Source organism: Silene latifolia, chromosome Y, assembly GCF_048544455.1.
Source record: "Silene latifolia isolate original U9 population chromosome Y, ASM4854445v1, whole genome shotgun sequence".
NCBI lineage: Eukaryota > Viridiplantae > Streptophyta > Magnoliopsida > Caryophyllales > Caryophyllaceae > Silene > Silene latifolia.
In genome coordinates, this window is record NC_133538.1 from 290263006 (window position 1) to 290290728 (window position 27723).

At 41.2% G+C, this 27723-nt stretch overlaps 2 protein-coding genes across 2 annotated transcripts; both read left to right on the top strand.

Annotated features, from left to right (window-relative positions):
* Positions 1 to 3377: 3377 nt before the first annotated feature.
* On the top strand, positions 3378 to 4172 carry LOC141630906 (uncharacterized). Its single transcript, XM_074443647.1, has one exon. The coding sequence runs from the start codon at positions 3378 to 3380 to the stop codon at positions 4170 to 4172; it is 795 nt and encodes a 264-aa protein (XP_074299748.1).
* A 6598-nt stretch (positions 4173 to 10770) lies between these two features.
* On the top strand, positions 10771 to 11433 carry LOC141630907 (protein FAR-RED IMPAIRED RESPONSE 1-like). The gene has a single exon (XM_074443648.1). It carries the CDS (start codon positions 10771 to 10773, stop codon positions 11431 to 11433), a length of 663 nt encoding a protein of 220 aa, XP_074299749.1.
* The last annotated feature ends 16290 nt before the right edge of the window (positions 11434 to 27723 follow it).

The following is a 27723-nucleotide window of genomic DNA, read 5'->3' on the forward strand; positions in this document are numbered from 1 at the left end:
TTTTTTTTTCTCCTTTCTTTTCCGGCGGCTTCGACACTCCTTCGTCCTTCCCTCTTGAGCCACGGCCATGACGAAGGATGGTCAACCACCCGAATCATCAGGGAACGGTAAGTCCGTTCTTCATCCAGTTTATTCCGTCACAAATATTCTCCACAAGGTACGAATGCTTGACGGTGTCAAAATCACCTACACATCGTGGGTGAAGCTTTTCTCCCTTCAGGCAAGGGGTTATAAGATGTCTCATCCAAAATTCATGCAATTCCGAAATTTCGTTAAGACCCAATTCGAAAAAGAAATAAAAAGCTTTCAATGCGATATGGGACGGGAATTTGATAACTCCTCGTTTCATACATTCTCCGCCCAAAATGGCTTTTCACTACGGTTCTCATGTCCACACACTTCTCCCCAAAATGGTATGGCCGAAAGAATGATACGACGCCTTAACGAAATTGTCCTAGCCCTTCTTGCTCACGCTCACCTTCCAGCACATTATTGGGTGGACGCCCTCCACACCGCCACCTACCTCCACAACATTCTACCATCCAACCTCCTCCATTTTCGCTCACCATCTTCCGCTCTCTTCCTAAGACAACCCACATATGACCACCTCCATGTGTTTGGGTGTCTTTGCTATCCCAATCTCTCCGCAAACCGCAATCACAAGCTCCAAACTCGCTCCCTTCCATGTGTCTTCCTAGGATATCCACACAACTATCGCGGCTACCGGTGTCGCGATATTGCAATTGGTAAGCTCATTTTGTCCCGGCACGTTACCTTCGACGAACAAGTCTTCCCGTTTGCCTCAAAATTTACACCCCAACCGAACACCTATGCTTTCCTCGACACTGACCCTACACCACCATTAAACGCGTTTGCCTACCCTCCGTCCCCACACACCACGCCAGACCCACCACCCAACACCCCTACTGCCTCTCCCACTCCTCCCACCTCGCCTACCCAGCCTACTTCCCCTGTTTCCCCTGCCTCACCTCAACCCACATCCCCTACCTCTCCCCCTACTGCTTCGCCTCCACCTCCCCCAACCCGTACCCATGTTATGGCAACCCGCCTACAACATGACATTACAAAACCCATCAACCGCACCAACCTCCTTGCCCAGTCCAAGCCCGACATATCACCACTTCCGAAATCCCCAAAAGAGGCCCTCCATGACCCGAATTGGCAATCCGCCATGAAGACTAAATATAAAGCTCCTATGGATAATAACACTTGGGAACTCGTACCCCGACCTCGTGATACTTCTGTGATTCGCTGTATGTGGCCACAAATTTCGGTCTGATAGCCGCCTTGAGCGCTACAAAGCGCGCCTTGTCGTCAATGGCAAAACCCAACAAGTCGGTATTGATTGTGATGAGACTTTTAGTCCCGTGGTAAAACCGACTACTATTCGCACGGTCCTTAGTTTGGCCGTCTCTCGTGCTTGGCCGATACACCAACTTGATGTGAAAAATGCTTTTTTGCACGGTGATTTACTTGAAACGGTGTATATGCATCAACCTCCGGGGTTTGTTGATCCTACGGCTCCTTCTCATGTGTGCCGGCTCCGTAAATCTCTTTATGGCCTTAAGCAAGCTCCCCGTGCTTGGTACCAACGGTTCTCTACTTTTATTTTACCGCGGGGCTTTCAAAGTATCAAGTGCGATGCTTCTCTATTTATCTACAACAATGGCTCTAATATTGCTTATTTATTATTGTATGTAGATGATATCATTATTACCGCTTCTAATACGTCTTTCCTTGAACGTATAATTGCTACTTTGTCTAATGAATTTGCAATGACAGATTTGGGCAAGCTACATCATTTCCTCGGCATCACTGTGACACGGTCCACCTCGCACTTATTTTTGTCCCAACACCAGTATGCCAAATCTATTCTTGCTCGAGCTAATATGACCGGGTGTAATGCGTGCGCCACTGTTGATACTTCTGCGAAACTTCCTGCTGCTGCCGGTCCTCCAGTGGCCGACCCATCTCATTATGGAGTATTGCAGGCGTACTACAACATCTGACAATTACGCGCCCGCATATCACCTACGCTGTTCAACAGTTGTGTCTGTTTATGCATGACCCGAGGGACAGCCATTTGCACTTCATGAAATGGGTTCTCCGCTACATTAAAGGTACTCTTGATTATGGTCTGACCTTCACTCCCTCCAAGTCGCACTCCTTGACAGCTTATACTGATGCCGACTGGAGTGTGTGTCCGGATTCACGCCGCTCTACCTCTGGTTATTGCATTTTTCTAGGTGATAATTTGATTTCTTGGTCGTCCAAGCGCCAAGCCACGGTCTCGCGCTCTAGTGCCGAGTCCGAATACCGCGGAGTTGCTAATGCCGTTGCCGAAACAAGTTAGTTACGTAATTTGCTACTTGAGTTACACATGCCTATCCGACAAGCCACACTTGTTTACTGTGACAACATTTCAGCCGTTTATCTTACAAGCAACCCGGTTCAGCACCAGCGCACGAAGCATATCGAAATTGATATACATTTTGTTCGTGAGCAGGTACAGCTCGGTATGGTCCGTGTTATGCACATTCCCGCTAGCTACCAATATGCGAATATTTTTACTAAGGGCCTTCCTAAGCATCTCTTCAACAAATTTCGAGCCAGTCTTTGCGTCCGTTCTTCTACCGCTTCGACTGCGGGGGTGTATTAGTGATTAAATACTGTGTAAATATTTAGGTATCAGGTAGATATTATTTGTCGTAGATTTTATTATATATCGTAGATATTTGTATTACGTTCACACCGTAACCGATCCTATGTAAAACAGTATATATATGTTATTAATGAAAGGAGATCCCTGAGGGAATTCTATTATTTACAAGATCTAGTATATTTAATTATAAAAAGATTAAAACTTGAAGTAATTTGATAACTAATTCTATTATAAAATTGGACCCTAGAACAAATTTTAAGGGAAAAACAAATATGAGAGTTGGGTTTTATTTTCTAATTAAACTAATCTAAAGCTACTCTCGTGTTTATTTTCTACTACAAATGTTACGTCTAATTTCTAAGTGAAGAACCCCTTTGGGCCTTGGGTACTTTCCTTTCTTTGTTTTTATATTAGTCAACTCAATGAAATGACGCTCCGGTAGACATAAAACGGAAGTATAAGAACTGCCGTGAGGTCATTAAATGAGGGGCAACACTGTCTTTAATAGGCCCGTCGTATGTTGGACATGTGTCGGACTTGGGCCTAGGTTATTTACCCCAGTTTGTTATATTGTAATGCTATAAATATATTCGTATGATCAATAAGAAAGTTCGAGTTGTTCCGTTCTATAATTTGTCATGGTATCAGGCTACACACAAAAATTAAGATCTTAAACCCTAATTCGTTCTTCGCAATGCCGGACGGCAGCGAGAAGCCCGAGAAGATTGATCCGTCTTCTCCTTTCTTTGTCAGTCAGACCGACAAACCTGGCAACTTCATGACAACCGCCAGATTGACCCTTGCCAATTTTGACGATTGGTCCTACTCTGTTCGCACCGCCCTCAATGCACGTCGTAAGTACGGTTTTCTTAATGGTACGTATACTGAACCCATTCCTCCGTGTACTGCAGATGATTGGGAGACTATTCATTCTCTTCTTGTTTCATGGCTTATGAATGTTATCACCCCTGAAGTAAAGTCCTTGCTACCCAATTATGAAAATGCTAAATTGTTATGGGATGATCTCCATAATCGGTTTCGTGTCATTGATGGGTCTCGTATTCAGCAATTGCAGTCCTCTCTTCGTGACTGTCGTCAGTTGGAGTCTATGTCTGTTGCCGTGTATTACGGAAAATTGTGTCAATTATGGGATGAACTTGATAAGTACGTTCCTATTATTTCCTGTCGTTGCAACAAGTGTGAATGTAATGTTGGTAAACAACACGTTGAACAGCGTGAGTCGGAACGGTTGCATCAGTTTTTGATGGGATTACTACCCGCCTTGTATGGTACGTTGCGATCTGTTTTGTTGTCTCAAACGCCATTGCCGACTCTGCAAAGGGCGTTTAATTTAATTTCCCAGGAGGAACGGGTGCGTATTGGTGATGCTGTTCCTGAACCCGCTCCTGCTGTTTCGAATTTTGCAATTAGAACTGATGCTCGTCCTGCTCAGCCGCGTCTCTCTGCGCTTCTTCCTCGTACTGAATGACAGAAATTGGTTTGTGGTCAGTGCAATCACAAAGGCCATGATCGGAGTATGTGTTCCGATTTAATGGAGGAATTGCCCGACTGGTGGTACTACTTGAAGGGCATTAAAAAGCCGCCCAAGGGAGACTCGAACCGAGGTGGAGGTAGTGGGTCTGCTAGAGGCGGTGGGTCTGGCCGTGGGGGTGGCAGGTTTGGTGCAGGCCGTGGGGATGGCTCCAGAGGCGAAACCAAACCCGAGGCTACTGACAAAGTACATGCTGCCCATGTGGATGATAAAGGAACAGACGAGGTCATTGTTTATGGTACACCAAGTCATAATTTCTCCGGTAAGTGGATTATTGATACGGGATGTTCACATCATGTTACAGGTAATTTTTCATGTCTCCTGAATCCGCAACTCGTGCCCAGTCGCATGGTGGGGCTTCCTGATGGCACAAAAATAACGGCCTCTCAAGTGGGGCGTGTCATTCTTTCTCCATCTATTTTTCTCGACTCCGTTTTATATGTTCCAAATTTGCAAAGTAATTTGATATCTGGGTCACAATTAAGTGATGAGCTTCAGTGTGAACTTATTACTAATTCTGACTTGTGTACTATACAGGACCGTCGTACGAGAGCAGTGATTGGCACGGGTGAAAGGTTGGACGGACTATATTACCTACGACAGACGGAGCTAGTCGATCCTCAGACGGTTGCGGTAGCTTCAGTTGTTTTCTAATGGCATAATAGATTGGGTCATCCTTCCGAAAAAGTAGTCAAAATGCTTCCTTTTATTCGTAGTCATAAAGACAGTTTAATTAAACCGTGTGAAATTTGTCATCGTGCTAAGCACATTCGTAACAGTTTTCCGTTAAGTAATAATAACAGTGGCCGTTTATTTGAACATATTCATTGTGATCTATGGGGTCCGTATGACACTCCGTCGTTTAGTGGAGCACGGTATTTTCTTACGATTGTCGATGACTTTTCACGCGGTGTATGGGTTTATTTATTGAGCAATAAAACCGAGGTCCATGGAAAATTTATGCAGTTTGTCGCTCTAATTTTACGCCAATTTTCTGCCATCATTAAGATCGTTCGAAGCGATAATGGTACTGAATTCAATTGTCTCCAATCATACTTTACTGAGCAAGGGATTATATTTCATAGTTCATGTGTGGGTACCCCTCAACAAAATGGGCGAGTTGAGCGGAAACACCATCATATTTTAAATGTGGCGCGAGCCTTACGCTTTCAAGCGGGCCTGCCAATCCGGTTTTGGGGCGAATGCATCCTCGCGGCTGCGCACTTAATTAATCGTACACCTTCTGAGGTCTTGGGAGGAGTCACTCCTTACGAAAAAATGTTCAAGATGCCTCCTCCGTTTGATCGACTTAAGGTATTTGGCTCTTTGTGTTATGCTCACAATCAAAAGTCTAAATCTGATAAATTTTCTAGCCGTAGTCGCAAGTGTATTTTTGTGGGATACCCCTCTGGCAATAAAGGCTGGTATTTATATGATCTGGATAAGCGCGAATTCTTTATCTCTCGGGATGTAATTTTTTATGAAGACCGCTTTCCTTTCCTTGATACACCGCAACAATCTGCTGCTGACCCACCTTCTCCTTCGCCCACTAATGATATCTTGATTGATTGGGATACAGACGACCAATCGCCTGGTGCAGCTGAACAGCCGTCTGTTCCGCCTCATAGTGACGTGGGAGGTGTTTTGGACCCGGGTGCAGGACAGCCCACCGTGGAGGCTCCGGGTGAGGGTGTCCCTACTCCGGCCGAGCAAGGAACCGGTGATGAGATAATGGGTCGTGGACATCGTCGTAAAATTCTGAATAGTAATCTACGTGATTTTGTTGTTGGAAGCTCTGTTCGTGGTAATAGTCCGTCCACTTCGTCTAATCTTCTCATCGTGTCAACACCGCTCTCAGGTATGCCTTATCCTCTAGTTAATTATGTTAATAGCAGTAAATTTTCTTTAGAACACCGCACCTTTATGGCTGCTCTGTCAAGTCATAAAGAGCCTCGTTCTTTTAAAGAAGCTGTGAAAGATGAAGGGTGGAAAAAGGCTATGGAAAGTGAAATGAATGCCCTAATGCACAACGAGACTTGGACATTAGAACCTTTGCCTTCGGGAAAAAAGGCGCTGGGAAGTAAATGGTTGTATAAAATTAAATACAATTCTGACTCAACAATTGAACGCTTAAAGGCTCGTCTAGTTGTCTTCGGCAATCATCAGACCCAAGGCCTCGACTATGAGGAAACCATTGCCCCTGTTGCGAAGATGAGTACTGTACGGACTTTCCTTGCCGTTACCGCCGCTAAGAATTGGATCCTTCATCAGATGGATGTCCATAACGCATTTCTTCATGGTGACTTGGATGAGGAAGTCTACATGCGTCTTCCACCTGGATTCACTTCTCCTACCCTAGGTATGGTGTGTCGTTTGCGTAAGTCATTGTACGGGCTCAAACAGGCCCCCCGATGTCACAAATCCGTCACAATTCCGTTGCAAACCCGTGTTTTGTGACGGGATTTTCATCCGTCCCTACTGTTCCGTCACTATGCTGTGTTATCCTTGTAGTGCCTTAGAGGAATATGGGTTTAAGCACAGCTATGCCGATTACTCGTTATTCACCTATGTAAAGGATAGTGTCAGCTTAAATGTCTTAATTTATGTTGATGATCTTGTTGTGTCGGGTAATGATGTGCTAGCTCTCACTAAATTCAAAGACTATCTTGACTCTCGATTCCACATGAAAGACCTGGGAATTCTCAAGTACTTTCTGGGTATTGAAGTAGCTCGTAATCCAAAAGGTATTTTTTTGTGTCAACATAAGTACGCCCTTGATGTTATATCCGAAGTGGGGTACCTTGGGAGCAAGCCGGCCTCTACACCCATCGAGCAGAACCATCGCTTGGGCGATGAGACCAGCCCCCCTCTCACGGATCCGGAGTCCTATCGCTGGCTGGTCGGTCGCCTAGTGTATTTGTCTGTCACTCGTCCGGACCTTGCTTATGTCGTTCATGTCCTGTCTCAATATATGCATGCCCCTCGTGAAGTTCATTGGGATGCTGCTCTTTGTACTGTCCGGTATTTAAAAGGAACTCCTGGGCAGGGTGTTTTATTGCGTTCTGATGCGGATCTACAGCTGTCTGGGTGGTGTGATTCGGACTATGGTGGGTGCCCTTTATCTCGTCGTTCACTTTCCGGTTGGATAATTTTTTTCGGTTCTTCCATTATTTCCTGGAAGACAAAGAAGCAGCCTACCGTATCTCGTTCCTCTTCCGAAGCGGAGTATCGGTCCCTAGCTGTTATTACTTGTGAAATCAAATGGTTGACATATTTACTAAAAGATTTGGGTGTCACTCTTTCCGCTTCTGTACCTATCTCATGTGATAATCAGTCTGCATTACATATTGCCCGTAATCCTGTCTTTCATGAGAGGACAAAGCATATTGAGATCGACTGTCATTTTGTACGTGACGCTATAAAGGACGGTCTTATTGCGCCATCTTATGTCCCGACACCGGTCCAGTTGGCCGATGTCCTTACCAAGGCCTTGGGTGCCTCTCAGTTTCGTACTTTAGTTGACAAGTTAGGCATCTATAATCCGTATGCTCCAACTTGAGGGGGGGTAATAGGCCCGTCGTATGTTGGACTTGTGTCGGACTTGGGCCTAGGTTATTTACCCCAGTTTGTTATATTGTAATCCTATAAATACATTCGTATGATCAATAATAAAGTTCGAGTTGTTCCGTTCTATAATTTGTCAGTCTTGCTAGTCTTTTTTCATTTCTTTTCTTCAAAATCATCCATCAATTGAGAGGCAGGGCTACAATTCGTTTGTTGGTGATTGCTGCTGGTTGGTTTCAGTGCCGCGATACTGATCTCGTGGATGCAAGGTAACTCGGGTTCTGATTGCGAGCTGCTATTGCTGTGTCAAGTCGGATAGCTAGATGGTGTGTTGTTAATGGTAACTACTAAATAGTGCTCCATTTGATTGTAGTTTGTCGACTAAATAAGAGAAACCAGGGGATTCATGCTGTTTTTTGTCAAAGGGCTTTCTCTCTGCTTGATAATCCCCTCTCCTTTACATACTTTGACCCGTCTGTTACAACTCGGATAACTTCAATTCACAAACTAATCTCTACAAAACACAAACAACCAAAGCAGTACCAGGCTCTACAACTATGACACTTTTTCGCAATAAATTATATTAAAACCACTATTTAATGATTATATAGATAGCAATAAAACAAGATAAGCACACAAAATTGAGTCGAAATAAGCATATAAAAAGGGGATAAAACGCCACCTAAATACTACTTATCTACTTCCAACTATTATACGAATGAATAAACTCGTAAAGAGGGAAAAGGTATCTTTTTTTCTTAAACTAAAACAAACAAAGTCCTAATTTTTTAAATGTCAAAAATAATGATATATACTCGATAAATTAGGCATTATTCCTCTTTCAAAGGTACCTAATGTTGTCCATCAAGCAACAATGTGACCCAATTTCTTAACCACGTCTTGTTTATCACTCGCCAAATCCAATATGGCTATACGGACTATACCACCACTAATTTATACATGTTTTGTACTCTCTGGTCAACCCAGGGCCGTGTTATCATTTGAAGCAATCATGCTACCTCAACAATGTTGCAGTATGCTCATATGAACAAAATATTACTATGTAAAGAGAATGATGATTTGCTCCACTTTCATATTTGAATACAAAACTGCCCACAAATATTTTACTCTGTTGTACGAAACTCATCACAAAAAAACCTTAACCTGACCAAATAATAAGAAATTAAAAAGTTACAAGATGATGAAATGAAATAGCTATACATACCCGTTATTGTGCCTGTTACCTTCTCCAATCTTCGGAGGAATCTTATCTGCATATACATAAAAAACATGTCGGTCAATATGAGACTCACATCTAAGAGACCATATCCTAAAGGTTATACCAGCAACATTTTCCAATTAGTTTCAAGACACCAAATATGTGAGAAAAAAAAGTAACAAATCACTCAGCCATAAAATCATACCGAATAGAATAAATTTTACTTTGAATTGTAGATCAAACTTCCTCGTCCTCAACAACTACTGCAAACACATCCCAGAAGTTCTCCGAAATTCCAAGGCATCGTGCTACCATATAAAATTCAACCAAATGAACGATCGGAGATCCAGCTTGAAACACTAAATATTTCAACAAAGGGTGAGCTTGTATAAACCGGAACCCCTCTGGGTAAAGTCGTTGTGTTCATTGGCAGAAAAGAACTATTGTGCCCCAATGTTTCTGATCAATGATATTCCGAACAAACGAAAAGAAACCTAGCGAATAAGCCTATGTCAGTCACAACTCACAATACACAATATGCTTCTACACTCTTGAAGTGAACGCGCCATGGATCATAAATACGCCACATGCTTAGTTTCGGAGCTATGGCCTTAGTATCAACAAAGTCAACTGACCCCTTAAAAATAACTTGTACCTGCCAAGCTTAGGTCAGGCTTAGGTCAGACTACAGATAAATGCAAACTAAAGTGCTCAATTAGGGCTCATCAAGAAGTACACATTCTTATCGATGTGGCTATGGACAGAATGGTATTTAGCTAGTGGCTATCTTTTTAAAAGAAGAAGCAATCACATACTGATTAACCTTATTGTTAATAGTGCTTTGCGGCACAAAACTAACCTTTTTAGCGACAAGGATGTCATGACTCCAATCTGTATAGCAGCCATCATCAGCACCTAGGAGTATAAGAGTGTACCAAAATAAGAATAGACACAGTTCAAAAAAGGAAAAAAAAAAAACAAATCAAAGAAAGAAAAAAAACAAGTACAATATATTTGAATTAGAATTTTCGCAATTTACAGGCAATTCCACAATTATTGTCTTGCACTACCAACTGAAACCCTTAACATGCAACTGGCAACAAAATACTAACCACCAAATAAAATGACAGTCCATCTCATACTCATAAGCGGCTGGCGGTTTGCTATATCATACCACCATATCAAAGCTTTAATTAAAAAGTGGTATGTAAAGCTTCAATTACATATTGGCTTACCACCTCTGTTGAAGTTCCAATCAATCCCAGCAGAAATTTTCAAAAGTTCACTCGACTTCAAGGCACTTTTTGTGGCAACGAACTACATAGGAAAGACATTTAACTATATGTAATTGAAGCTTTAGCACTACACGAGTTCATAAACGAAACCTTCAACAATTAAAAATCTTAATGCAGCACATAAATTCCAGCCCAGGACCATGACCATCGGCACCCCATGCCCCGTGAACACATATACGTATGATACTGGCGCAGGAACAGAAGAAAGGCGACAATGGAAACAACAAACTCAGTCAACACATACTAAATAAACCAGCATTCATGAACGGGACAGTCAGATGTCATTAATTAACAGCTAAAGATAGGAGCAAGAAATACTTACAAAATGCTGAAGGAACATGTTATTGGGTTTGAGAACATTGGAGCTAGCTTAAATGATTTTAAGAACTTTCACAGAGATGTGAAATGCTACATTCATGAACGGGACGGTCAGATGTTCGTAGACCACTTTAAGGAAATGGTTGTTAATAGGCCAGGGTTCTATTTTGACTATGATGTTGATTCCGACGGTAGTCTGAGTAAAGCTATATGGGCTGAGGGTATCGCTAGAAGAAAATACTCTGTTTTTGGTGATAAAGTGTCGTTCGATCCAACCTATTCCACCAATAAGTATGATATGGCCTTCACACTTTTCACCGGGGTAGATCACCATAAACGATCAGTCACGTTCTATAGAGCGCTGGTTGCGCATGAAGACGCTGAGTCAATTCAATGGGTTTTCAGCCATTTTTTGGCTGCGATGGGTAGGAAGGAACCTAAGTATATTATCACCGATCAGGATCCTGGTACTCTTAAAGTGGTACCCCTCGTGTTCAAGACAGCGTGTCACCGATATTGTATGTGGCATATCATGAACAAAGTGCCTAGTAAGTATGGAGTGACGAGAGATGATTATTCTGAATTTCTCAAGAAATTGAATGCCATTATATGGGATGAAGACATTGAAGCAGCAGAGTTCGATGCAAAATGGGAAGAAATAGGCAGAGAACACACAGTTAATAACATTGATTGGTTTAAGGAAATGTACGCTAAAAGGAAGCAGTGGGTTATGGCACATTGTAGGGACCTAGAGATGAGGGGTGTTATGAGGACAACCCAAAGATCAGAGAGTGAAATATAGTTTCTTTAAGAGATTTGAGAGCAAATCGGGAACGTTAGTCGAGTTCTCTCTGCATTTTGACAGCGATATGGACCAACAAAGACACACGCAGAAGAAGCTCGACAACGATAACAAGCACACTTCTCCTCAAATCTCAACACATCTGGCTATTGAGGTGCACGGGGCACACTTGTACAGTCATAAAGTATTTGAGGAATTTAAAGAAGAGGTCAAGTACTCAATCGATACTTGTAAAAGTAGGGGGTTTTCCGAGGGAGACTATTTAGAGGTGACAACTGTAAGAGATGCAAACAGGGACAGAAATTATCAGGTTACGTACTGCCCAGGTATACTTGTTTATTGAAGTATAACATAATTGTGACTTATTGGAGTTACACAATTATTCATTACAATTACCATTTTCTTTATTAAAATTACACTTCATAAAGTTACACTCCTGTCACTTAAAGTTACACTTTAGTCTGTTACAATAACACTTTTTCTAACTGTGTAAACTAACATTTTACTCTATATTGTTGATGTAGTTACATTTAAAGAAACTTGTAGCTGAAGAATGCTTGAAAGGAAAAACATTATATGCCGGCATGTAATATGGATTTACTCATCTAACGGACTGAAGGCTATTCCAGATGAGTGTGTTGTTAACAGATGGTGTAAAGATGCAGTCCGCTCTAAAATGTTCGATTGTAATGGTGAAGCAGCTGAGGACGTTGATATAATAGATGGAAAACAGATTGCGATGTCAGAAATGTGGTCAGAGGTTCATCAGACAGTTGGGATGCTTATGGGCAAATACAAGGCTGATCTCGACAACTTTTCTAGTCTAATTAGAGAGTTTAAGGAGAAACTATCACCCTTAGGATCACCGTTGAATAAACAACAATAGTTGGAGAAAATTCTTGGTTGTTCTGCTAGTCAGGAGGTAACAATTTTGCCGCCTAAAAAAGCAAAAAACAAGGGAAGCGGAAAGAGGATGTTGTCGCTTAAGGCAAAAGCAGTTGCCTTGGCAAGCAAGCCAAAATGCATGTGTAAAAATTGCAAGCGATTAGCTAATCATGACAACAGGATTTGGCCTAACCCTTTTTGCAGAGCACCCACCATTGTCACCTTCATCAGAGGAATCGTCAGGAGAAGATGAAGAAGAAGTGGAGGAGGAAGAAGATGACATCTTAGAATAATCACTATAATAAGCTATTCCACTAATACAAATTTTTTGGATGTATTATGTATCATTCTCACGGAACATCAAGCTGTATCTCGTATTTTGTTTAGGCATCAAACTGCAGTGAAGTCAACAATTTTGTAGAAGTATTTTGTTTTTTGACGAAACTATTATAAATTGTAATATCAAAGTACTGTAATGTGGAAAATCAGAATGTTATTACAATTACAGTTACACTTTATATCAAAGTACAGTTACATTTTAATTTTTAAAGTTACACTTTATCTAATTACAATTTATATGATTAGAATTACACTTTATTTGATTAGAATTACAGTTTATATGATTAAAGTTACACTTTATGTCTTGTAAAGCCTTATAACAAAGTTCTGAAAAACTACATAAATATCATTTTGAAAAGTGACATTTTCTTACAAAATGATGAGAAACCAACTAATAAGGATCTGCTAACATTGTTTAACAAAAACAAACTGCTTAATCATACCATGTATGAACAAGATGTTTACATAGACAAGGCATATTACAAGAAAACATTATCCACTAGCTTAGGATTGTTATTTTTTTACAACGACACGGGATATTTTACGCTTCAGTTGTAATTCCTTCCACAATTTTTCTTTGTTGTTAACAAAAGCCTTGACCTTTTCGAGGACACCTTCACGTAAGACGTTCATATCTGCTAGAACAAGGGTAGCTATTAGCTGGATCACCAAATAACGCCTTGATTTCTTCTTCTCGAGGCCGGCATGCAGAAAACGAACACCCTCATATAATAGCATTGCCATCATGGTGAACAACTCAGACTCTTGTTTGTTGTGAGTAGGTGAGCATCCGCTAAAAGGTATCTGACGGACAGGAAAATCAGGAATTTCTCTTGCTCTGGTGTTATCTTTGGTTTTATCTCGTGATTTCAAATAATCACTCACTGCGCTAACCTACATATGTACGAATTTACATCAGATTCTGATTAGTTAAAAAACATTGTTTTGAACAATATATTGGACGACAACTTACAATTAAACGCGCCGCCTTCCCCATTAGTGACTTTTGCAAATCAAAATGCCACTGGTGGTCAAGCAGGTTGATCGAACGTGATTTGTGATTGATACGCACACATGAAAAATGGTCGTTGAAGCAGAATGGGACAAAGAGTAAATCCGTTTTCAAGTTGACGGTTTTCCCACTGTCCACGATGAATGTGTCCCATAGTTGGTAAAGCTTATCATAAATGTTGTCGCATTGTGTGCCTGGCTACTCAAACGTTCCAAGCAGTACCAACAGGAGCTCCTAAAAAGGCAAGGTGTGAACATGATTAATGTGTTAACTTGTAAACAGGCAAGTAGAAAAATAATAACTTTATATCCACTAAGTGTAACTCTAAATCACTAAAGTGTAATTCTAAATAACTAAAGTGAAACTTTAACAAAGTGTAACTGTAACAAATAAAACTATAACTTTAACCAACAAAGCTGTAATAGTAGTGGATATCAGTACCAACATGTCACATTAATTTCCATCTAGTATAATGAAGCTATTATGCAATGGTTAAGGGGGGTACCATGTGACGTATACCGAAAAATGACATCCTTGCATGATCTCCATATTCATCCTTTTCCAAATGGTTCATCAATATCGACCAACATTCAATGACATTCAACGACATATGATTTTCAGGGACCAGGGACATAATGTCAGCTCTCCGAAGCATTGCGTGTCGATTGTACCAAACCAGTTGCTCGCTGCACTCATAATATTAAAGCACTCTTTAATCAAAATACACCCAATGTGAAAATAACATGATTCAGAGTATTATTAATTCAGAACAACTGACTGTTCCTCAAAATTGTGGTCATCTAACAAGCAATAGTCAGCAACGTGCTTTCTCCGTTGTTTAATATCCTTGATTAACGCTTGGTTGTTCCGGAGCAGCTTCGACACAACATGTATACTGTAACCACCTCTACCGCAGTCGAGCGAGCAGTCCAAACCATCCCCCTTTCCACGAGGGTGGCTCTTAACAGAGGAGAGGGCTTTACCAGACGGAGTGTGCATGGTAACAAGTGTCGCCTTCATCGCGGGCTCTTCAGAATCAAGAGCGCGGGCACGTTTTGCGGGGCCTGGCCCTATGTCACCATCTGTTTTTCTCTTAACAACATTCAACTTCCTCGTCAATGGATGCCCAGCTACCTCTTTGAAATTCTCAATCTGATGCAAGATATCTCGTCTTTAACTATTAATGTCACAGAGGACGAGGGTCGCAACAATCTCAGCACGGTACAGGTTCATAGCCTCCTCTTTGTCGAGGTCACATTGAATAGGCTTCCCACGGAAAAACACCATATGTAGCATCATGTAAACACCATAGCCATTTCTCGAATGTCCTTTGCCTTGCCAACTGAACTCAATGTTTACGATCTTAAACCCGCTAACCTTTGAGCCCTTAGATAGACCTTTTGACACCAAATACTTCCTTATTAAGTTTGCCTGAACATGAATACACGTCAGTGTGGTGTTAAGAATATGGTCCGCCAAGCCAAAAGAAAGAAGTCCTAAAATATTGGACATTGAAAACTAAAAAAAATACGTGCAATCCCTCCGTAAGGCAGTAATTCTATTGGGTCATTGTATTTTCGGTTGTCAAGATAGTCAATCTGCTCCGTTAAAAATTTTATGCAGGCACAACTGTAATGATCACCATCGCCAGATAACACATGCAGAAAGATCTGCATCATGTAGCGTTAGATCAGAAATTGTAGTCCGTATAGAATTCTACAGATAATCTATTTTGGTACATACCATGCCCGTGTGAAGCTGAAATGGTGTAAAACAGGATTAAGCCTAATTATCACAGCCACCAAAAATGTCTTCATCTTTGTTCCAACACTTTTTCAAGCTTTTGGGCCTTTCAAATATACCGCGCGGGGTCCTTTTATTTGAAAAAATAACAGCTTTAGTGTGACTTGTCATAAAGTTACAGTTAATTGGTTACTACTATTATGAAGGTATATGCTAAATGTAGCTTTCACAATTAAAAGAGTAATTGTAATCCAGAACAGTGTGACTTAGGCCAAAGAAACAACAGGAAATGTTCGAAGGTTTCATGATGTGGTTAAGAAGCAAGCACCAACCATCAATAATACTAGTCATGATTTGCTCCCCGTGATTCAAAGTTGCAATGTCTTCCCGGCTTATGAAATAAAACTCACTAAAGTGTACCAATTTTTCCCTACAACAAAGACATTTCATTAGCAAACCAAATTTAATGAATTAGGAATGATAAGGGCCCCTTGCATAAAATAATTGACTGACAAAAGTGTAATTTTAGCTGACAAAAGCGTAATTTTAACTGACAAAAGTGTAATTTTAACAGACAAAAGTGTTATTTTAACAGACAAAAGTGTAATTTTAGTCAACAAAACTGTAACTTCAACATGGTATAAATAATTGACTTACCACTGGTTAAACGCATCTGATTGATTAAACACATAGTCAATAACATATTTCCTGTCGCTAAACACTGGCGCAAGGAGCTACTGACTGAATGCCAGGCTTCTCGTAGCATGAACTGATCAGGAGCAGGTACCCCACAGTCAATAGAACACCCGAGGTTCTCAAAGACATGATTTATGCACGGTAAGGGCTCGCTCGAGTGAAGTAAGAATGGATGGTGGCTAAGATCACTATGAGGGATGTACATTGCCGGGATAGGAATCTCCACATGATCTGACTCTGGTAGTACAGCAGATGTTACCTTGCCATGATCTAAAGTCCCTTTATTTTTCCCGGCAACCCCATCAAACGCCTCATTTAATTCTGTAGCAGAATAGATTTTGCTTGTAAATTCCAGAGACTTGTCGGCCGCATCCTCCACTGCCGCATCTTTAACAATGAAGGAAAATGCCAGCAGACCGATAATATATTTTTCGTGAAGGGTTGAATTTTCAACGAGGGAGAAAAATTGAAATACAAATGACACGATCGTTATGTACCAAAAATAAAATACCTAAATATAACTAACAGAAGCTTGCGATAAGTAGGGTCGATCTCCACAGGGAGGCGGTTTACTATCTACTTGTCTATTCGGTCTGTCTAATGTCACAAGTTAGGGGTTTGAAATGTTTTGACTAAACTAATAGAATTAAGGCAAGAGGAAATAATGAAGAAATACAGGGGTAAATCAGATAAAAGAAAGAAATATGCTAGGAATCAGTCTACTGTGGCAGCTACACTATCGGGTCAACTGAGTCGATTAAATTATTGATAAGAAGAGCGAGGTCGTCACCTTTCGGTCCCTAAACCTACGATTATACCCTTTCGGTCTCTAATCGCCCTAGGGTCTCCCTAACTTAGCTTCCGCCCTAATTAGGTATCACCTATTATAATTAAGCAAGCCTTCCCTTCCAATCTTTCGATCCAGGTCGGGGGTAACTAATTAATTGGTCTCCTGCGTGCATTCATTCAACCTAATCACAATTATATTGCTTAATACAATTCTTGTCGCAAAACTAATCTAATCATGTCGATCCTAACATATTGCTACCACGGTTTCCCTAGTCCTAACATATTAAAGGAATTAGCTAGAGATAATTAAATAAAGAACATAAATAATAAAGAGAGGAAGAGAAATCAACATTAAATTAAAGAGGAAAAAGGGAGAGAAATGTTACTGAAATAATCCGGAATTAAGGAAGAACAAAGTAGCAGGAACAATATATTAGAGCAAAGGTAACGTCTGACAGTGTCAGATGATAAGGAGAGAATTTACAAAAGACGTCCTCCCTTCCTATTTATAAGAAAATAGGAATTATTTAACCTAATGACGGAAATAAACTAGAAAGCCCAAGCCCGTAGACGAATCCACTCGATCGAGTGGATTTAAACTTCTCGATCGAGCAAACTCAGGCTCAAACCGCTCGATCGACCAAAAGAAGTGCTCGATCGACTAAACACTAATATGAAACTGGTCGATCGACCAACTAAAGTACTCGATCGACTTATTACTTGACCTAAAACCACTCGATCGACCAGTTAAGTACTCGATCGAGTGGATCTTGACTTCAGCAGCTACAAAATCTCGTTAGTGGAGCTTTGACTTGTCCTTTTAGCTCCCGAAATGGCTTCACGCATCCCAAGACAGCTATATTTCCGCTCCAAATTTACTCTTCCTCCAAATGCATGCAAATCGGACGGTAAAAGGCTTGATTTCACTACTTTCTGGTCCATTCCTGCAATTAAGACAAAATAAACCAAAGTAGCAAATTCGGGGCATTTCTTAGCATAAAACTACGATAATGGCATGGAAATACGTGCATAAATAGACCAAAAAGACTATATAAAATGCACGTATCAAATCTCCCCAAACCAAACCTTTACTCGTCCTCGAGTAAACTAAATGCAAACTAATGGAACGGAAAAGATAACTCAGAGCTAGCTACAAATGCCCACTTAAACCAATTTAATGCAAGCAAACTAACACTTATAGCAAACTGATACCCGTCGTGAGGTGTCAAAAATAAATTTATAATCTCCAACTACAACTAAAGCTAGCGGTAGTCGGGTCGAACCACAGAGAGGCAGAAGTAATTTCTAGTTGTTTAAATTCGGTCTAAGGTAACAATAAAGTGGGGGGTTGATTGGATTTGGTCTACAACTAATAGAAGTAAAAGAAATGTAAGCTAATGAAATATATGAAATCAAGTATAAAAAGAGGTACTAGGATGGTCGGTTCGTTATAGTTTTCGGAAAGATACTAAAAATGTGTCTAAATCAAACACATGAGGCGGGAAATAAAGAGGTCCTCCCGGTCCACTCTTAACAAATAGCATCTTTCGATCTCGCTATAGGTCCCTAATATCACTAATGCTAACTTTCGTCCTGAAAAGTGACTACGGTCTAAACTTTACCTATCTTTCGATCTCAGCATAGTTTAGTCATTTTAATTGGTGATCTAACAACTGTCCCTATCTCTCGATCTAATGGGTCAGTCATATATTAAGCATTTAACTAGTCGTGTGCACTCTATTCGTCGAATAAAGAATTAATACAATTAAAACGAAAATAAAACCTCACGTGGTCAGTCGATCGACCAGGTATGGCAGTCGATCGACTGACACGCGATTCAGGCCTTGTTCATTATATTGCCGCCTACACTATAATTCCCCTACATCCTAGCACAAACTATTTAGCTACTCATGCTAAGGGCGATAACAGCAATAAAACTAATAAGATAGACAGAAGAATTCATGCTTGAAACGGTAAAATAAACAATTAACAAAAGATGGCAATTCGGCTTGGGAACTGATCTAGCAATTCGACAACTATGAACGAAAATAAAATAACAGAATAAAACCAGAGAGTACCGTGTGAATTGCGAAGGAAAAGAACAAAGCCGAATGGCAAAGTGAATTGTATTCAATACCGAAAGTAATCTCCAACCCTAATTATTCTAAAGAACTGTATGTAAAACTTGGTAAATTTCTGAATGATTGTATCTGTCGAACTAGGTTACGTTATATAGAAAGTATACGTAACATAATTCCTAAACCTAATAAATCATGGGCTTGATAAATCTCGATCTTTTAATTCTCGTCTGGAATAGCGTCTTGGTCGATCGACTGAAGTGACCGGTCGATCGACTGAATAGCAGTGTACAGTAGCCTCTGGAACCCGATGGTTGGTCGATCGACTGAAGGTAGTGGTCGATCGACTGCTTTAGCTGCTACTTGACTTCTATAATCTCGTGGATTTGTCTTTTGGGCCTTGGATTGCGCACCAAGCTCGTTCCTTAAGCAAATACTTCACGTCAAATGCAATGTAGGATACTCGGGGACGGATTTAGCTCGATTTCCGCTGGATTCTTCACATTTCTGCAATAATGTACAAAAATACGGAAGTAAACGGAAATAGGGAGAAATGTAGCATGAACTACATGAATGAGCTCTGAAATGCGTGTAAAATGGGATGTAAAACATCATATAAATGACAAGCATCAAACTTCCCCAAACCAAACCCTTGCTTGTCCCCAAGCAAGAACTAGACTAGATCCTAAAACCTAATGGAACGAGTTCAATCTCAGAGCGAATTACAACATGTAAAACCTAAACCAATTTAATGCAATAACTAACAATCAATTAGTAATGCGAATCATGCAAACGAGTTATGGAGTCGTCAAAAACCACTTAACCGTCAACCAAAGAGACTTATCAAATTGGACTCTCACGGGTCGCTCATATCACTCAAATAAGCACAGGTGAATAATGTAAAGATAGAAAGAATTCATTTGTAGTGACACTCACCTAACTACGACCTATAAGAACATGCTTGCAGTATAATATGAAAACAATCTCTACAACCGTACATACGCATTCCAACCAACAAAAGACCATGACAAATGCCGAGGTATATATGGGATATGTGAGGTATGGGTAAGAAGAGGCAAAACATATATGGAAAAGTGGAGGTACAGGTGATCAAGCTAGTACCCAAACGGAACCATATGGCAACATCCTTCTTCTTGCTCATAATCAAATGAAACGGTGCAATAGCAAGCACAATTCTCACAATTTCCAGGTATAAAAGTAATCAACTAACTCCCCATAAGATATGAATAATACATGGGAGCAAAAATCGCCATAAGATAAAGCTTGAATTATGCGAAATGGATTTCTTTTCTTTCTCTCGAACCTCAGTCGATCGACCTATTATGCCAGTCGATCGACCGCTTCAACAGTACAGAACCTCTTTTTCTCCTTTTTTTGAATCATTTTTTCTTTTCTCTTTTTTTTTTCCAACTTTTTCAGTTCTTTTTCTTTCCTTTCTTCCCATTTTATCTTCCCAACAAAATCTCAAATAAGAGCAATTGGCTACCAAAAACGAAGTGACAATCCCAACAACTAAACTACTAGCTTGACAAGGGCAGGCTAAATGTAGGATGTAGTAAATGGGACAAAAAGGATATTTTTGGCAGTGTGGAGCTTATGGGTAAAATGAAAAAAGGGAAACCTCTACCACATGTGTCAACTAACCACAAACCGAATGCATACAGGTATTAAGCAGATTAAGTTCATATTTATGCAAATTGATTTGACATGTCTCATAAGGAGTACTACTCACATCCTAGATAAACTGGTCATAGATGTCACCAGTTATAGGTTCTAAATCTCAGAAATATGATGTAGTTTGCCAATTTTCAAAGTCAAGTCTCAAGTCCAGCAAATAGTTAACGAAAACTCGTAGATATGCATTTACGATTCTACTAATAACATGTCAATTAGCAAGGCTTAGACAAAACAGGTGCAAAATGCAATATCATCCTTGAAATACTACCGTTCCGACTCGACCTATATGCTAAAATAAACGTGCATTTTATGGAATTTTTTTAAATTTTTCAATTTTTTTGATGTTTTTGCTTTATATAAAATGAAATGAACAATGCAAGACAGAATGTAAACGTGAATGCAAGCAAATGATATGCGACGCAAAACCCTTCCCCAAACCAAATCGCACAATGTCCCCATTGTTCAAAATCATGTAATGAAGAAAAGAGAAATGGGAATTTGCGGGAAAATGAAATAAATAAGACATGAAGTGAAAATCGGGAACTTACAAGACTTTAAGCGCATCAAAGGAAACCTCCCCAAACCAGCGTGAGCTAGGAGGTTTCAGTAGCCAGCAGTGCTACTAATAGGTACCAGAAAGACAAGCAAAACCACGCATAAAACCGAGAAAACAATTTTGAAGCGGGAAAATTGTGCACGATTGAGAAAATCAGAAGAAATAAATAATTTGACGGAAAGTAAAGTGGAGTAGAAAACTCCCTTAAGTCCGCATATCGACCAAACACAGCAGGGGAGAGGTCGTGAACAGGTACAGCAGCGTCTTTGGTCGATCGACAAAAGGGGGCAGTCGATCGACCAGATGAACAGGAACAGAAGTTCCTGGAAAGTGCAACTCAGTCGATCGACCAATGAAGTCAGTCGATCGACTGAGAATACTGCTGTACTCCTTATTTCTTCGTATTTGCTCAATAACTTGAGCAAATGAGGTCTAAAAACCTGCAAATGCACAATAATACGCGCCCGAAATTGCGCAAAACCCAGAATAAAGTCTAAAGTACTTAAAAATCCTAAACAAACAAAATAAAATGCGAAGTTTTCGCGCACACAAAAGCAATAAAAATTGTCTTAACAAAAGCAAATAAATTGAAGTTTATAAAGAGCTCGATCAACTAATAGTTGATCAAGAAAGACCACGGTATGGCCCACTTCGTCGGCTTCTGGCTACTAGAGGTAGCCTCAACGTTGCTTATCTTAGCAGCTGCACCCTTCTTAGCCTCCACGTCCGTATGGCTCAACGGATCAACACTCTCATCATCTCCCCAGTCAAGGATCTCTTCGGGCTTGTCAGAATCCAAATCAGACTCTCTGGCTTTGACCGGCTCGTCATCAACTACCTCATCAATTCCATAGCTCAGGCAACCAAGACCTCCTCTTTAAATGATCGGCTTCTTTACAGCAGGAACAACTTGCAGCACTTCCTTCCCCAAACCAGCTCCTGCAACATCTAAAACAACAAATTCTTCCTCCTTTTTGCTCCCAATCTGGGGCGGAGGGGTTAGCACGGGAGTAGTAATAGAGACAAGCAATTCAGGAAGCATAAAGTATGATTTCTTTTCAGAAACCGTATTACAAGTCACAGGCCACATGGGGTCCTTTTTCTTAGCCGGTTGGGCAAAGACAATAGAATGCTTGCCTACTTTGAAAGTCAAGGTACCTAGACCGACATCTATGACTGCACCAGCAGTGTGCAGAAATGGCCTACCCAAAATAATGGGAATATGAGCATCCTCAGGCATGTCAAGGACAACAAAGTCAACAGGGAAGAAAAACTTTCCTATTTGGACAGGGATGTCCTCTAGGACTCCTATGGGTTGGACCGCAGAGCGATCGGCCATCTGAACTGTCATATCTGCCACTGTGAACCTAGTTAACTTGAGCTTCCTAGCTAGACTCAAAGGCATGACGCTTATACTAGCTCCTAGGTCACATATTGCCTTCTCAATGGAGAAGGCACCTATATTGCATGGAACAGAAAAGCTGCCCGGGTCCTCTAACTTATGGGGTGCAGTGTGAGACAGGTAAGAGCAAGACTTTTTAGTTAAAGCGACAGTATGAACATGTTCAAGTGACTTTTTCTTAGACAGGAGTTGTTTCATGAATTTAGTGTATGCAGGCACTTGATTAACTAACTCAAGGAAGGGTACCTGAACATTCAAGCTACAAATAACTTTCTGAAACTTACTGAAAGATACTTGTTCCTTTGTCGGCACTAGTCTCTCCGGATATGGGGCTGTAAGAAGTACCTTAGCCCTCTCCTCTAAGTTGCGCATGCCGGCATCCGTGGACTTAGGCTGGAAGTCCACTGCTTTCTCCTTGTTGAAGCTTGAATCCTCCTCAGACCATCTCAAATGGGAGCCATTAACCGTCATCGGATCGAACTTCGGAATTGGGACGGACCCATCAGCACCCGGGTCTGGTCCTAACACTTTCGGAGTTGTCGTGCCCCGAAACAAATAGTCCCTCAAGTTATCGGGCAACGGAGGACGAACAATCTCGCTATCAGCAGTGATCTTGGTTGATCGAACACTCTCCTCAGTCGATCGACCGGGGTGCACAGTTCCAGAAGCTCATGTAACCCGTGTATCAGTCGATCGAAGGGTGTATCGATCGATCGTTCGATATACCTGGTAGACGCCTGTTTTTTTTATTTATTCGTTGAAGCTTTCTTTTGACTTGTTTTCGGCTCATCTTTTTCAACTGCGTCCTCGACCATGGCAGAACCCTCAAGGGTGGACCCACTCCTTAAAGTGATGGCATTTAAGGTCTCCTTTTGGTCGGTTTGAGTTGGCAAGTGTCCCGGAGCTCGAGTGTTACTTTTGCTAGCCAATTGAGCAATTTGGCTTTCTAGCAACTTCATCCCGGCCTCTCTTGCTTGGGACTCCTTTAGCAACAAGTTCTTAAGCTCGGAAAATTCAGAATTCTGCGATTGTTGCTGCTGCGGCACATAAGGAGGTTTCTGATATTGTTGTTGCTTTTGATGAGGGGGCACATAGGGTTGCTGCTGCGGCGGAGCTTGAGTTGGATTTAGGACATTTTGGCTCCTCCAACTCAAGTTTGGGTGGGCATTCGACTCATAGTAGGTGTTTGTCTGCCTATAGTGTTAAAAGGCAGCAAGACTCAAAGGGACTAGGGCAGTTCTTCGAAACGTGTCCCTCAGCTCCACACCTTTCACAGACGAAAGGACCATCTGACACATCATTTAACTGGTACATCCCACCTTTAGAAGCTCCTCCCAATTCATATTTGTCAAATCTCGCAGTGAGAGCTTCAAGTGCAGCAACAGAGGAAGATTCAGCAGCTCTCCTCTGGTTCCCTCTGGAATTCCCATACTCAGCCTTGTGGGTAGCTAGATCGTCAATGATCTTCCACCCCTTGGTTGCTCCCAAATTTTCAGCAAACCGGCCATTGGCTGCAGCATCCAAAATGGCCCTCTGATCGTCGTACAACCCATTATAGAAATGATTGCACAAGCTCCATTTTTCGAACCCATGGTGCGGTATGGTTCGCACCAGCTTCTTAAATCGGACCCATGCCTCGTGGAAGTTCTCATCCGGCCCTTGTTTGAAACTTGTGATTTGGGCTCTAATAGCGATCGTCTTAGAAGCAGAAAAGTACTTCTTGTAGAATGCTAATGCCAAGGAATTCCAGTCAGTGATCCCATGAATGGCTCGGTCCAGATCTCTATACCACTCCCTTGCAGCATCACGAAGGGAGAAGATAAACATGGTCTCCTTGATCTGGTCTTGGGTCACGCCGGCTGGTGGGGGTATGGAACAACAGTAGTCAATAAAGGTCTCCATATGCTTAGCTGCATCTTCATTTGTAGCTCCCCCGAACTGGTTTCTCTCAAACTTGTTAATGTATGAAGGCTTTGGTTCGAACTTCCTGGCATCTCCTGGTAATTCTAACCCCTTATATAAATTTTCAGCTGTCGGCTCAGAATGACTAGCTATACTCGCTTCCTCGGCCATGATTGGAATTTCTGGAGAAGTAACTGTCTCGGCTGAAGAAGTGGAAACGAGTGAAGAATGTGGGTCTTCTTCGAACAGCTCGTTCTCGTAATAGCTTGACAGAGTACTCAGCTCTTCCTCTGTCGGTAATACCCTTTGTGTTCGTCTCAACTCGCGCAAAGATTTCTCTATCTCAGGATCAAATGGTACTAGTTCACCACCCTGTGACCTGCACATAAGAAGAAACTACAAAAAGAATATAAGAAAAGTTTAAGGAACGGATGTCCCTTAAACTAAGAAAGACTAAAATTAAGACAACTAAAAATTAGAACTATTTCCTCCCCGGCAACGGCGCCAAAATTTGATACCCGTCGTGAGGTGTCAAAAATAAGATTTATAATTTCCAACTACAACTATAGCAAGCGGCAGTCGGGTCGAACCACAGAGAGGCAGATGTAAATTCTAGTTGTCTAATTCTAGTCTAAGGTAACGGTAAAGTGGGGGGGGGGGGGGGGGTTTGATTTGAATTGGTCTACAGCTAAGAGTAAATAATAAACTAGAAAGAGGGATTAAACAGATAAAGAAGGGGTACTAGGATGGTCGGTTCATTAAACCTTCGGCGGCAGCATACTAAACAGGTCTAAATCGAACACAAGTGAGGCGGGAAACAAGAGGTCCTCTCGGTCCACTCTTAACAGATATCATCTTTTGATCTCGCTAAAGGTCCCTAATATTACTAATACTAACTTTCGTTCTGAAAAGTGACTAACGGTCTAAACTATACCTATCTTTCGATCTCAGCACAGTCTAGTCGATTTAATTGACGGTCTAACAACTTCCCCTATCTTTCGATCCAATGGGTCAGTCACAAATTAGGTATCTATCTGGTCGCATGCATTCGATTCGTTAAATACAACATTAAAACAATTAAAACGAGAATAAAACCCCACGAGGTCAGTCGATCGACCAAGAATGTCAGTCGATCGACTGACATGCGAATCAGGCCGTGTTCAGTACTTTGCCGCCTACGCTATAATTCGCCTACATCCTAGCACGAATAAATTAGCTACTCATGCTAAGGGTAAAAACAATAACATTAACGATAAGAATTACTGAATTCATGCTTGAAACGATAAAGTAAACAATTAACATAAACGATAAAATTGGTTGCGGGAATCTAACTATCAATTCTACACTAATGATGAAATAAAGCAATAAACTGAAATTAGGGCAGATGAATACCAAATTTGCAGAGGAAAGCTTAATAAGAACCAAAGATCCAATGCTCAACAATAATCCCAAACCCTAATTAATTATAAAGAACTGTATGTGAAACTTAATGTAAAACTACTGAATAAAGCTTGATAATAAACTGAATGAATTAGGTTACGTTATAAAGAGAGTATACGTAACATAATTCCTAAACCTAGTAACTAGTGGGCTTGATAAATCTCGATCTTTTAATTCTCGTCTGGAATAGCGATTTGGTCGATCGATTGAAGTGGCCGGTCGATCGATCGCTTAGCGATGTCTGATAGCTTCGTACCCGATGGTTGGTCGATCGACTGAAGGTATTGGTCGATCGACTGCTTGAGCTGCTACTTCACTTTTATAATCTCGTGGACTTGTCTTTTGGGCCTTGAATTGCGCACCAAGCTCGTTCCTCGGGTGAATACTTCACGTCATATGCAATGCAGGATACTCGGGGACGGATTTAGCTCGGTTTCCGCTGGATTCTTCACATTTCTGCAATAATGTACAAAAATACGGAAGTAGACGGAAATAGGGAGAAATGTAGCATAAACTACATGAATGAGCTCTGAAATGCGTGTAAAATGGGATGTAAAACATCATATAAAAGACACGCATCATAAGGCAACCAAGACCTCCTCGTGAAATGAATGGCTTCTTCGCAGCTAGGGTGACTTGCAGCTCTTCCTTCCCCAAACCAGCTCCTGCAGTATCAGAAATAGACAAATCTTCCTCCAATTTGCTCCCAATATGGGGCGGAGGGGTTACAACAGGAATAGAGATAGGCATATCAGGAAGCACAAAGTACGATTTCTTGTCAGAAACCGTATTACAAGTCACAGGCCACATGGGGTCCTTTTTCTTAGCCTATTTGGGCAAAGACAATAGAATGCTTGCCCACTTTGAAGGTCAAGGTTCCTAGACCGACATCTATGACTGCACCAGCAGTGTGCAGAAATGGCCTACCCAAAATAATGGGAATATGGGCATCCTCAGGCATGTCAAGTACAACGAAGTCGACGGGGAAGAAAAACTTCCCTATTTGCACGGGGATGTCTTCTAAGATTCCTATTGGCTGGACCGCAGATTGGTCAGCCATCTGTACTGTCATGTCTGTCACTGCGAACCTTGTTAATTTGAGCTTCCTAGCAAGACTCAAGGGCATGACGCTAATGCTAGCTCCTAGGTCACACAATGCCTTCTCAATAGAGAAGTTACCTATATTACAAGGAACAGAAAAGCTACCCGGGTCCTCTAGCTTATGGGGTGCAGTGTGAGACAAATAAGAGCATGACTCTTTGGTTAATGCGACGGTATGCACATTTTCAAGTGACTTTTTCTTAGATAAGAGTTGTTTCATGAATTTAGGGGGTGTTTGGTTGGAGCTTTTGGAATGGAATGGAATGGATTCAAGCCATTCCAATGTTTGGTTGGAGCATTTTGGAATGGAGTTAGATACCTGATGGATTCTAACTCCATTCCAACCCCTTGGAATCCCATACCCATCTTTCTCCCCAAGGTTCCAACTCCATTCCATCCCACACATTATTATTCACATTCCCGGATTGAACCAAACAACTTTAAACAAGTATGGGGTTCTAACTCCATACCTCCTTGGAGTTAGAATCCATTCCATTCCATACCTAATGTTTGAACCAAACACCCCCTTAGTATAGGAAGGCACTTGATTAACTAACTCAAGGAAAGGCACTTGTACATTCCAGCTACGAATAACTTTTTCAAATTTATTGAAAGATACCTGTTCCTTCGTCGGCACTAGTCTTTCCAG